Here is a 12,596-nt window from a genome sequence, read left to right as displayed (position 1 = left end):
GGGGAAGGGTTTTCACTCTTCTTCTTTCCAGAAAGAGGAAGTGCAGCTAAACTCAAACCTTCGAGGTGATTAGCTGAAAAAGTGAAGGAGGAAAAACACAGAAAGCCTTCTTGAGCTAAACTATGACACGAAACGGATTAAAAGAAAAGAGAAGAGAGAAAACAATATGGCAGCATGAAAACAAGCCTGGCTGGTCAAACGAATTCACGGATCAATAGTGATTGATCACGTCATGTTAAAATGTTGACTCGTGTCCTTGTGGGATGATGGATGGATCGAGGACACAGGAAAGTGATCTTATAACCGAGTCCAACGTCAAATGTAGTCCATGTATAAAAAAAACATTATTTATAGCCTAATTCATTGAATAATAATGTAGAATTTTAGAAACATAGCAGCATAAAACATCATTAAATCTAAAATAAAGAAGGCCCGAATATCAAATAGGCGATATATAATTTTTATTTTTTTATTTGCACGTTTAACAAATGAAAGAATAGCTATAGGCTGATTTATTGGTTGAATTAGTTGTTTTCGTGCAGATTAATGATCTGAACGATTTACTGGATTGTGCGAGCGGAGGCTCCAGCTCCACCTCCTCCAATTGATGTCAGAGGTGACCTGTCGATTCCTGCACCACTTCTACAACGACCCCTTGTGGACCCCAAACCTGACAACTGGCACAGTTAAAGACCCATAGTTATAGAAATGATTACATCACAGATCAGAGAGTGAAAGTGATTCAAAATGGTGCGTTCAAGAAAGAAAAAACAGAAAAACCTGCGCCCAGAGAGATGTAGACCTCCAAGATAAGAAATCTGATTAATAAATGAAGCAAAAATTCCATTCAATCAATTTACCTGTTAAACTATTTAAACTGAGCCTATACAGTCACGTCTTTGCTTTTTTTCTTGTATATTAATAGTTTTGACTTGGTTATGATTTCTATTTTTGATTTGATTGGAAAATTAGATGTCATTGTGTGATACAGATATGGACAATGATATTACAGATTGGAGAAGGAATTTTTTCCATCTGTGATATTTTTTTTAATCTAAAAGTGATATTCCTGTAGTTTATTTGGGATTTTTGAAGTTGAATAATATGCATATCCCTAATTTATTAAACAATTAAGGCATTTCCCACATTTATTGAACAACAAAATAAATGTAGTTTTGTAAGATGAGAATTTCATACTAACTTTATCAACATCTCAAAACTCAATGTACCCACAATTTTACAAAAAGTTTGACTGTAATGAGAAAGAATATTTTCTTGACTAATAACTGTAAATTGAGATGTTGTAGATTAATTTAAAACTGGACAACAATGACATTTTTAAAACCCAGGCTGCACGGGGCCACCTGCCTCTGCTCAGACTAAACCTGTTAGTGGACGAGGAAAACAATCTAATGAGGTGTCAGCAGTCACATCGTTTCCTGTGGAGAAGGTCAGAGCCTTAAGTGCTGCCTCATATTATCTTGGCCGGAAGCCAAGGTGTTTGGATATCCAGCCAATGGACTACAAAGATGGTGGCATCTTATTCTGACTTTACTGAAAACCCAAAGGCAGCAAGGTAAAACTGCCGTGTGTTCTATAAAATGACCACTAGATGTCAGTATATCACCGAATTCCCTGTTCACAGCGAATCAGACGCTGGAGTTTAACATTATGACATTTTAATGAAATGAGGATATTAGATAGGGATCTCGCTTCTGATACAAACAATCAAAGTATATCCTACCACCCAAATTAATGTTTGTGGTTGTTGTTTGTTTTTTTTTAAATAAAAGTCTTGGGTCGTGATCTTGCAGAATCCACAATATGAAGTAAGGAACAAGAACCAACCAACTACTGGAGGCTGTAATCCTTCACTCAGCATGTGGACTCCGGTCATGTGCCCAGTAGGTGGATGGATCAGATCCTGGGCGGGACAAACAACCAGCTGGAGGCGCTGGACACTTCGGTGCAGATCAGTGCTGGTTCAGGACGTTTCCAGCAGGAGCAGAGCAGAGGACGCACAGAGCTCATGTTCCACGATGAAGCTGTAGAACAAGTTAAAGTTAAAACCCCCACAGCGAACTGCGTCAAGTAGTCTGCTGCTGCAGGACTGCAACCATGTAGAGACTTTTTGGTTGAACTCAGAGGGACGTGCACGTGAGGAGAAGCTCGCAGGTTTGTGAGGTGAACTCTCGGTGCAGGACAAACTCAGAGGTATATCTGCGCTCGAACATGGCTCGGCTCCGGAGGAAAGCGTGCATCGCCCTGTTCCTCTTTACGCTTTTCATCTTTGGGACCATGATGGGACTGAGGACCCTGAAGCCCCCCAGCGACGGTTTCTCGGATCTGGCTCCGGGCTTGGAGCTCCTGCCGATGTTCGCTGGGAAGGTGGACCGGCGCTCCGTGTCCCGTGACACCACCGCCTCCCCGGGTCAAGCCCGCCCGGCTAGCAGCATCACCAAAGCGGTTCTGTCCAACTCCGGACCCGAGGGGACCATATTCTACGATGTTCACATTTTCTACTACAGCTGTTACGGCAACCCACAAATGGACGGCAAGTACATCCACTGGGACCACATCCTGTTGCCGCACTGGGACCCCAAAATCGCATCCAGCTACCCGAGAGGGAGACACATGCCGCCCGAAGACATCGGCTCCAGCTTCTACCCCGAGCTCAACCCGTACAGCTCCAGGGACCCGGACGTGCTGGAGTCCCACATGGAGCAGATCGGAGCGTCTGCAGCAGGTACAGCTCACAGATGCATGTAGGAACAGAGTGACCCTGCAGAGAGAAGAGCTGCACAGAAACCTGGATCCGAAATAAGCTGCCTCTTTTCAGCACCACACTTCCAGTGGACAGCTCCTCTCACTGACCCTGAAACAGACAGAGAAGTGACTTTAGGACTATTATATATATATATACATATATATATATACATACATATATATATATATACATACATATATATATACATACATATATATATACATACATATATATATATATACATACATATATATATATACGTACATATATATGTATGTATATGTATACAGTTTCAAAGATGAGACAGTGAGTCTCAAATCAAATGTTTAAGTCTATGTTATTAGTAGTATTCTAAAAGACTTTATTATCACTGCACCAGTTCAACGAAATTCAGTTTGAATTAAAGGTCATTAAGAAAGGTTCAGATACCATAAGATAAGAGATAAGACTTTATAATCCTAAAGGACATCCTCTTTCCAGTTTGTGCTTTAAGATTTTACACAAATAATCGAGTTCAGAGAATAAAACAGTAGAGTGGCACATCTAAAAATAAAAGTATAACGTGTATTAGCCAAGTGAACGCAGGCTAAAAAGTGCTGAAAGTGAAAGCAAAACGTGTAAATGGACTAAATGCAGAATCAGTGCTCAATAGAAATGACAATAGAAATGGAAAAACAGTAAACTTAGTAAGCTATGTGAGAGAGTAAACTAATACTAAAGTAACGTGGCAGTAAGTAGTGATGATAGGAGTAAGTTATATGGAATATAGCACACAACATTGAAATTGGTTTGTTGAAAACCTTTAAAAATTAAAAAAAAAATTATGATTTTAATGATAAAGACATTTATTAAAACAAAGCTTTCAAATCTCCGAGGGGAATGCAATAATCTTAATTTAAAGCACTTGTACTCAATTGGATGCTGTTTGCAAGGATGTCCAGACTTAATGTTCCTTATCTCAATTCCAGGCTTAGATCAGTTATTAGCAGTTATCATGAAATGTAAAGTTTGTTGTTCGGCTTTTTTAAAAGTAAAAACACACTTGTGGCTTCCCTCAAAGACACAGTCCTGTGCTCTGGTGTCGAGTAACAGCCGCACGTGTGTCCAGCCATCAGCAGCCAAAACATGATAGGTCCTGATGTGTCGGTCCTGCGGCGCAGTAGGATATTGTTTACACCATCCAGAATAATGACCAGATCACCCAGCCCTCTGAAACCTCCCCATCCCTGACAGATGGATCATGGACGACTCACAATACTAAGTTAAACTAATCCATTTAATTAGACACCACAGCCGGCACAAGTCTCATGGAGGGACGACTAATCCCACTTCAGAAACACATTAACAAAATGAACAGCAGTGGCCATTTTTTTTATTATGCATGCAGATATAATTCAGCATCGTAATCTAATTGTCTCCACAGCTCCTCAGCAAGCAGACGTGTTTAATGAGTGAACTCCGAGTGCATAGCCAATGTGCCGGATCTCCTCTGGAGCCAGGAACCCCTGTGGCCGATATGAAGTCATTACTAAACCTGCATCAGAGCATGAACAAGCATTTCCCTGCTGAAATTTATGAGCTGTCACAAACTCGGTCCGTGCAGAGAGATCGCAACTAACACATCAATTAATCAATCAAATGCAGGATATGGGTGATGGGCAGGTCAGCATTCAAACAAACAACTCTCCTCTGTACCGCCATGGTTGAGTTCATCAAGAGAACAATCACTACACAAAAATGCAAAACAAATGACCACTAATAAACACAAAACGATGACAAAGATACAAAATAACCACAAAGTGATGCAAAATCACCCCGAAGAGAAGCAATAAAACATAATGAGGCACAAAATGAACGCAGATGCAAAAGGACCAGATAAAGCTGAAAATGTCCAGAGAGGCAGAATGTTGTTTAAAGTTGTTTTAAGTCTCGTGTCTCTGGCCCCTTATACACTAAGGGTCAGGTGTCTTTTGCTTATCTGTGCCGAAAGACCCATTGTCTCATCATCCATCCATGCACATAGCATCTTGCCACAAACCTAATCAGTGTCTGTCTCAGTCCAATAAAATCACCCTAATTGATATTACAGATCTTTAGATAAAAGCAAAACTGACTGTTTTCTCACTTTTCTCAACTGAGTCTGTAAAACCATGTGAAAGGCTGTGTCAAAATCTCAGTGTAGATTCATGGAAGTGAACGTTTTTCACCCTGTTTTTCTCCCTGCAGGATTGTCAGCATTTCTGGGAATCTGCACGAAATCCATACATCACAGCAACAATGCATGAGCTAACATTTTAGATATAGTTTCTCAGCAGATAGCAGAACACTCTGAGGTATTCACCAGTGCTTTTGGCCTCAGAGTTGTGTTTTTGTATCTCTAGGGGTTCTGGTCCTGTCCTGGTATCCTCCCGGCCTGGCTGACGACAATGGGGAGCCCGCTGAGGATTTGGTACCAGCTCTACTGGATGCTGCATACAGACACAACCTCAAGGTAAAAAGGCATCAACGCATTTTGTGTGAAACCAGAAACAATGCGTGGAAAGAGTTCAGGGCTAAGAGCAATAAACCTCATCTTCAGCTCACTTTTCACTGCATACACAAAACTGTCACTGGAAAATGAGCGATGATTCTTCAATGACCTGTCCATTTTAATGTCAGCAGCTGATGGAAGAGTTGGTTTTCAATAGTGCTGATATATACTTTTATTTTTATTGATTTAACCTTTATTCAACCAAGTAAATTCCAGTGAACAAGACTCCTTTACAAGAAAGATGCAGCCAAGAGAGAAGCATAAAAGGTTACAGGCAAAACAACGACAAAAACTCCCAACAGATGAAAAAATACAAAAGCAAGTAACAAATAGAACATAACTAAAAAACAATAACACTAAAATAACAAAGTCAAAGAATAAAATTCAGCTAAGAACACATACAATTAACTCTAAAAGTAGTTTTAAAACAGCCTTTGTGCTTTAATGAGTTACATGTGAAAGCTGCAGTTTCCTCTTGCCACTGAAGAGTAAGATCGAGAGCTGCTGAAGCTCAGCTGGTTCTGCTCAGTCTCATTTAAAGCTGTCCCTGTCACTCATGGGTTTGACTCTGGATGCTGCAGTGACATCCCTTATCCTAAAAATGGGGCAAAGAGCTGCTGCTGCAGCTGGATCAGTAGTTCTGTGAGGACTGAATGAGCTCAGGAGCACATCAGCGGGGTGGAGAGGTGGGGGAGTAACAGTACCACATGACCTATTGCCAATTAGGTCGGAAAATGGTGCGATGGAGAAAACAACTGTGTTGGTCCTTCTGCCTCCTGTCACTGAATCGCAGGCTTATTAAACTTTTACGGGTAATGCTTGCTCGTAATGCGATACAATTCATGTCAGATGCTCTTCAGATACAGAAAGAGTAAAGGAAGGGGAGAGAGACACAAGAATATACATTGCTCTCTCTGAGTGTTCCAGGTCCTTTTTGAAAGACATCCACTGTAAAATGTTTCTAAAAGTTGAAGGGAGATTCGTCATGTGAGCATGTGTTCTGATCAGAATCTACCCAGCTGCCATTCTTTCTATATGAATGCATTTAAAATGACATAGTGTGTAACAGAGGCTGGCTTGTAAGAGGTTTCTTGTGTCAAAGCATTCCATTAATAATGCACCAACAGTGTTTGCACAGCACACTACACATTTGAAGTAAAGAAATATCAGGCAGACCAGATGCTAAAGGACCAAGAACAGGAGAAACCCTTTAGCAGTCCTTGCTGAAACGTAAAAAACATCAGGTTTCGTCTGAATTTTTAAAGTGGAATCAATTAGTTGATTCAGCGGAAAAGTCGTTAAAAATGCCAAACATTCTTTAGTTTCAGCCTCAAATATATATTTTACTTCTACTCTTTCTCAAATATAATTGTAAAGTCAATATTTTGGGGTTTTGGACTGAAAAAACAAGATGTTTTGAGTTGAGCCACACGATAATATTGGTCAATAATATTGGCCAATATGAGCCTTTCACAGATATATCAGTTTATTTTGCTGTTATGAATATGTTTACCTCATAGAATAAAAAACACAGAAAAGATGTGAATTTATGGTCACATTTTACATAAAGTTTACATAAATGTTCATATTTGCGTTCTCTTTTCATTTATAGTTTTTTATAATGAAGTTAATGGTTAAACTGTAAAATATCAAGCCGCAATTAATTTTTTTTACATTAGTTAGTTTTGAGGAATCAATGCCAACTTAGAAGTAAGTTCATCGGAAATAAAATATTTAACTGAGGCCACAGTGTTTAGATTTTTCAACAGTTCTGAGCACCTGCCCGTGTTTTTTAATAATTGCTCCTCCTTCACTACTGTATCTGTGCTAAAATTAGCATAATAGCTGCACTGAGGTATATGTATAGCACCAAAAATAACTACAAAGCCTTCAAAGAAACATGCATTTACATCTGGCTAAATTAATCAACAAGGTCAATGTCACATAAAGTGATTTAAAGGATCATCATCGTAATAGCTTCATTATCTGTCCTGCGTTTGTATCTGGATTAAGATGATTTATTCTCCAGCAGCAACGTGACACATATTGACCTCTCACTGTCTGAACCAATGGGATGAGAGGCAGTAGGTCTGTTAGGCCGGCTTGTCAGATTTGATATCACAGTTTTTTTTTCACTCTGTTGTTTGGCTCCAGGCAAAGAAATAATGTATCTGTGCAAGGGCACGACAAGAAGGACAGGATTAGATACGCAACGCTGAGCTGACAAGGTTTTACAAATGGTGCTGTCAGGGGAGACGCTAATAGATTGAATTTAATGCAACGATTGATTGTCATCAGTGACCCAGCTCGCATGACATAATTATAAAATAATATGTGGAAAAAAACTGATTGTATATTTTCTATAAATCAACACGTACATGTTTGCAATGAGAAGAAGCTGCATGTCTTTGTGTCTTTAGAGCAGCTCTTGAATTACAGTGCATGTACAGCAGCCGCATGTTGAGCGTTGCGTTTGTAAGCATCCTGTTTGTGACGAACTATTCCCACTGCACTGACACTTAACTCAGAAGTGCTTCTTCTTGCATAATTTCTGCAAAAACGCTGACAAGGTAAGGAACTTTGGCTCTGATCATTTGCAGCTACTTATGCTAATTTTCAGAAGCAACAACGTAAAATCATTTATTTGCTCGTTTCTGAGGCCCAGAGGAACAGAGACAGATGATCTCACAGGAGCAGCGGTAACAGCCACGTGTTTGAAGAAGCAATGTGGCTAATCCGAGAAATGCATCAGAAAACATCCGGCCCTCGAGAGTCTAGTTCCTAGTTTAAATATAACGCTTGTCTGGGTTCGACCATAGATTGTATATAAAGATACCAAAGTGAAACCAGTGTCTTATCACCCCCTGGTGCCTGGCAAATAGTATAAATCATAATCCCTGTGTCCTCCGTGTTAGTGGATTTACCAAACTAAGTTTTTGTAACTTTTATAAGTACTTTATAGAATACTTTTATAAGTTCACATTAAACACTTTTTCTGATAGAGAGCTTGTGTCAGATATTCTTAGAAGTATATATACATAGGCTGTATGTAGTGAAATCTTAATTTGTGTTTTATTTAGATATTAAACAAGAACCAGAGGACATCTGGTATTTTTCATGTTGTCTTTGCTTGAAATTTGAGGATTAATGGAAACGGGAGCAGAGCTAAAAACAAACCCATCACACTGTCGATCCCTCAGCTCACTGCTAAAAACACACAGATCCCTCTCTGTGCACCACCACAAAATAAAACAATGTACTTTTTTGGATTATTATATAAATTGAGCAGGATTTCAGCAGCACCCACACACGGCTCTTGGATCGTGTATGGCTGTTGGGTTGGAGAGCAGATCACATGGAGCCTCCACAGCGGTGCCGCTGCTCGACCTCAGCTTGAAGAGGAGCCGAAATAGTCTTTCTGCCCAGGGGAGGGTGGGGGCGGTTTGATGGGGACAGAGGGGGGGTTGGAAGCTAGGTGCAGGAGGGAAGGAGCAGAGGGATAATGTGCATCACGAGTCCCATGACTCCGTTTTTGCCTCTGAACAATCTGCCCCCCGAGGGGCTGTAGAATTTCCATCTAGTAAGTAGGCCATGTAGTTGCATGTACACAGGGAAATATGGCCCGTGGGTGCCCAGTGATGGCATCAGGGATACTTCCTTGTTTCCAGAAGCACAGACTTCAGTCCTTTGTGACCTTACATTGGTGTGTGCATCCACTGGCTACAGAGTGAATCTGACAGTCTGGAATAAAGAAAATGCTTAGTTTTGTTGAAATCGATCTAATTGTCTGGACCTTTATCTCAGCGTTGGTTCACATCCCTGCCTCATTGCTTTCTGCATGACATGGCATTAAATTCCATTCTGCTCAGCATAAATCACGCTGGGCTGGTTCCAGGCTCATGCTGTCAATGTTTATGAGGTCTTAAAATGTGACTCCTGTCTCATTTACTTCTAAATTACCGCCGAGTAATGTTCCAGTGTGTTTGGAAAATGAGCCGAGTTTTCTGGTGGCCGACCCTCTGCTGCAATGAACAGGGGAGCAGAATGTCCCCCCCCCCCACATCTGTCTGATCATTATGTGGCTTTATATTCTCTAATATCTCACACAACGTTTTAACATAGGTTCAATACAGATCTCACTTCACTGTGCACAGAGAGTTTTGGATTTCAAGAGGCCTGGATCTTTACTAATATTTTTATTTAGGAAGTAAAATCCTTCTGGCACCATAAAAATGTTGCACATAAAAGCACTTTGTGTCTCTCATAGACAGTATATTAAGATGGACAGGGCATCTACACAAAAATCAAGCCGAAATATTCCAGATCCAGGAGCAGCCAACTTCTGCTTTTAAGGAGCCAGAGTCAGCGCATCAGTGATCAGGAGGAGGAGCCTTGATATCAAGATCCCGCTGAAATACAAGCTCGACCAATCGGGATCCAGTCTCAGTTGTCAATCATGGTTTCATCCCTTTTTATGCATCATATAACTCATTAAAACCAAAGTGAGAACTTGACCAAACATCAGTGCGATAAGAACTTGACAGAAACCATCTTTGAGAAAAGGTACTCAGTCTGTGATTTTACCTGACACTATTACCACAGGTAACAAAGAAGCTTTTTCATAAATCAATTGCTGGATAATGTTTAAAGCTAAATATCACACTGCATGCAGGTTTACCTGAGGTTTACATCTGGTTTAAAACAGTAGCTTTACATCGTAGACTCAGTCAACCCTGTCTCAGTTCTGCTGATGACAACTCACATCCATTTACCTCCTGTCGGCGTCCATTATATTAAAAAAGCCATTTTCCTTCACATTGTTCCCCCTGGGTGTCCGCTGCTGGAGAAGAAAAGTGTTTCGCTACGATCATACATTATTCAAAGTCACTGAATTCTCAGGGTGTGCCCTTAAAATATTCTACTTTTCTTGTCCGTGTCACTTTGGGTCCCTTGTTCCTCTGCTGCTTTTGTTCATCAATCGCAATAATAATATCTTACAGATACATATTCTGAAGTTTCCACTCCGGGAGAAAAACACAGTTTGACGTTATTTGTCAGGAAAAGATTGAAAATGTGGTTCTCTGCAGCCACATTCTGTAGGAAAGATTCTTTGTAGGAGGCCGACAGCAACTAAAGACTCCACTGAACTGGAAACAGACCTTTCTTGCGACATTGGAGCGCAGATGTGTCTGTGAACGGCTCAAATCGACCGATAGTATTGATCAACATCTGTGGGGCTGTAGCTTGGTGTCATGTTTTGCTGTAGGGTCAAATCTGACAATCAGTCATTTGTTAATAATTAAAATGGTAGAAACGTTTTCTTTTTACTCTTTAGTTTACTAAGAGGAGTTACATGAATCATTCTTTCTACTTGGATTGTCAACCCGCTACGGAGCCTCTCCACTGTTGTCAATACTTATAAAGGTCATGTGTAAGTGCTGACTGCAGCATTATTGTTTTTAATGACACTAATATGATGAATGGAAACCAACAGTCTCTGTCTGCATCTTTTCCCAGGTTGCATTTCACATCCAGCCGTACCGAGGCCGGAACGACCAGAGCGTGCATGACAACATCAAGTATATCATTGACAGGTAGGAGCTCGTCTGGAGGCACTTCTCCATCATTGTGTCAGCTCAAATAGAAGAACATTAAGTTTTCATGCAAGAGAAAGATGTGAAGTAAGCTTTTCTGATGATATAAGACCAGACTCATGACTTATGAATGAGTTGTTTGAAGTTATTTTCCAACATGTAGTTCTGGGGCTACTCTGAAAAGGAACAAAAAAAGGTCAATCCAATAAAAGGTTTCAGTTTCCCAAAATCTTTCAAAAGCAAATAACAAGCGAATCTTCATATTTTGCCTCGATAGAGACGCTCTGGTGATTGGTGTGTCTGCCCAACACTTTGAGCAAGGTAACCAATCACTGGTCAGGTTGTCACTGAATGTTGTATGAAGATCCAGAGATTTAGTTCCCTTCTGTAACTTTTCATTAGCTCTTTCATTAGCTCTTTACAAATGTTTGTATCTCCAGGGAAATGTATCTTCTCTCTTGTTGTCCTCGTGTTCCAATGTCAGTTTGAAACTCACCATGTCTGACAAGCTAATGCACAGATTACAGTGGCTCCTGCTGACCACAGTAATGGTCGTCAGTGGATAATAAATCCATTTAACTGATAGAGATTCGATTTTATTTATTCTCCAGACTCAATAGAAAAGTCATGGGACTGAAAACAAACTTTCTTCTAATGTTTGCAAAGTAATCGGTTTTCTGTCTTCCTTTAAAGAACAATCTGTTATGCTGTCATTTTGGCTGTTATTGTCTTCACAGGTACGGTGACCACGGAGCGTTCTACAAGTTCACCTCCAGCACCGGGAAGAGTCTTCCTCTGTTTTACATCTACGACTCCTACCTAACGCCTCCAGAGGCCTGGTCTGAGTTCCTGACTCCTACCGGCTCCCACAGTGTTCGCGGCTCAGCCTATGACTCCATTTTCATCGCCCTGATTGTGGAGGAGCGCCACAAGCACGACATCCTGGCGGGTGGCTTCGACGGCATGTACACGTACTTCGCCTCCAACGGCTTCTCCTTCGGCTCGTCTCACCAGAACTGGAAGGCCATCAAAGCTTTCTGTGACGGCAACAACCTCCTCTTCATCCCCAGCGTGGGGCCCGGTTACATCGACACCAGCATCCGGCCGTGGAACAACCACAACACACGCAACAGAGTGAACGGTCGCTACTACGAGACGGCCCTGCAGGCGGCGCTCAACGTCCGGCCTGAGATGGTCACTATCACGTCTTTTAACGAATGGCACGAGGGGACGCAGATAGAGAGAGCGATGCCTAAAAAAACTGTGACCCGCGTGTACTTGGACTACCAGCCACATGGACCCGACCACTACCTGGAGCTGACCCGCCGCTGGGCGGAGCAGTTCAACAAAGAGAAGGAGCAGTGGCTCATGTGAGCTCACAAACCCACGTGAAACAGCGTGTTCCAGTGGATGTTCACATGGAGCGGACGAGATGAGAGAGAATGTAAAGACTCATCCATAAATAAAGATGGACGATGTGACAGCTACCCAAAAGTGAAGCTAAATGATCTGGATCTCCCCCTAGTGGCTGGCTGCTGTACAGGTCATAAACCCTGCCTCAGATGGTGTCAGACATGTTCTCACTCTAATAAAGGTTTTTTTAAGGTAACTTTGGTTTTAATTAGTTATTTGATGAGTGAAATGTCATAATGGGTTGGACCCTCGATACTGTGGCGCCGCTCCAGGATTGCTACAGTTCAGACTC

The 12,596-nt window shown here is 41.3% G+C and overlaps 1 protein-coding gene across 1 annotated transcript; it reads left to right on the top strand.

The window, feature by feature from the left end:
• Positions 1–452: 452 nt before the first annotated feature.
• On the top strand, positions 453–12,399 carry LOC109633410 (glycoprotein endo-alpha-1,2-mannosidase-like protein). The gene is made up of 4 exons (XM_020093253.2): positions 453–2,746; positions 5,149–5,258; positions 10,815–10,891; positions 11,629–12,399. Exons 1-4 carry the CDS (start codon positions 2,233–2,235, stop codon positions 12,263–12,265), a joined length of 1,338 nt encoding a protein of 445 aa, XP_019948812.1. The 5' UTR covers positions 453–2,232; the 3' UTR covers positions 12,266–12,399.
• Positions 12,400–12,596: the final 197 nt, after the last annotated feature.

This window comes from Paralichthys olivaceus, chromosome 13, assembly GCF_024713975.1.
Source record: "Paralichthys olivaceus isolate ysfri-2021 chromosome 13, ASM2471397v2, whole genome shotgun sequence".
Taxonomy (NCBI): Eukaryota; Metazoa; Chordata; class Actinopteri; order Pleuronectiformes; family Paralichthyidae; genus Paralichthys; species Paralichthys olivaceus.
Note: the sequence above shows the minus strand (reverse complement) of the source record. Positions and strands in the feature narration are given on the sequence as shown.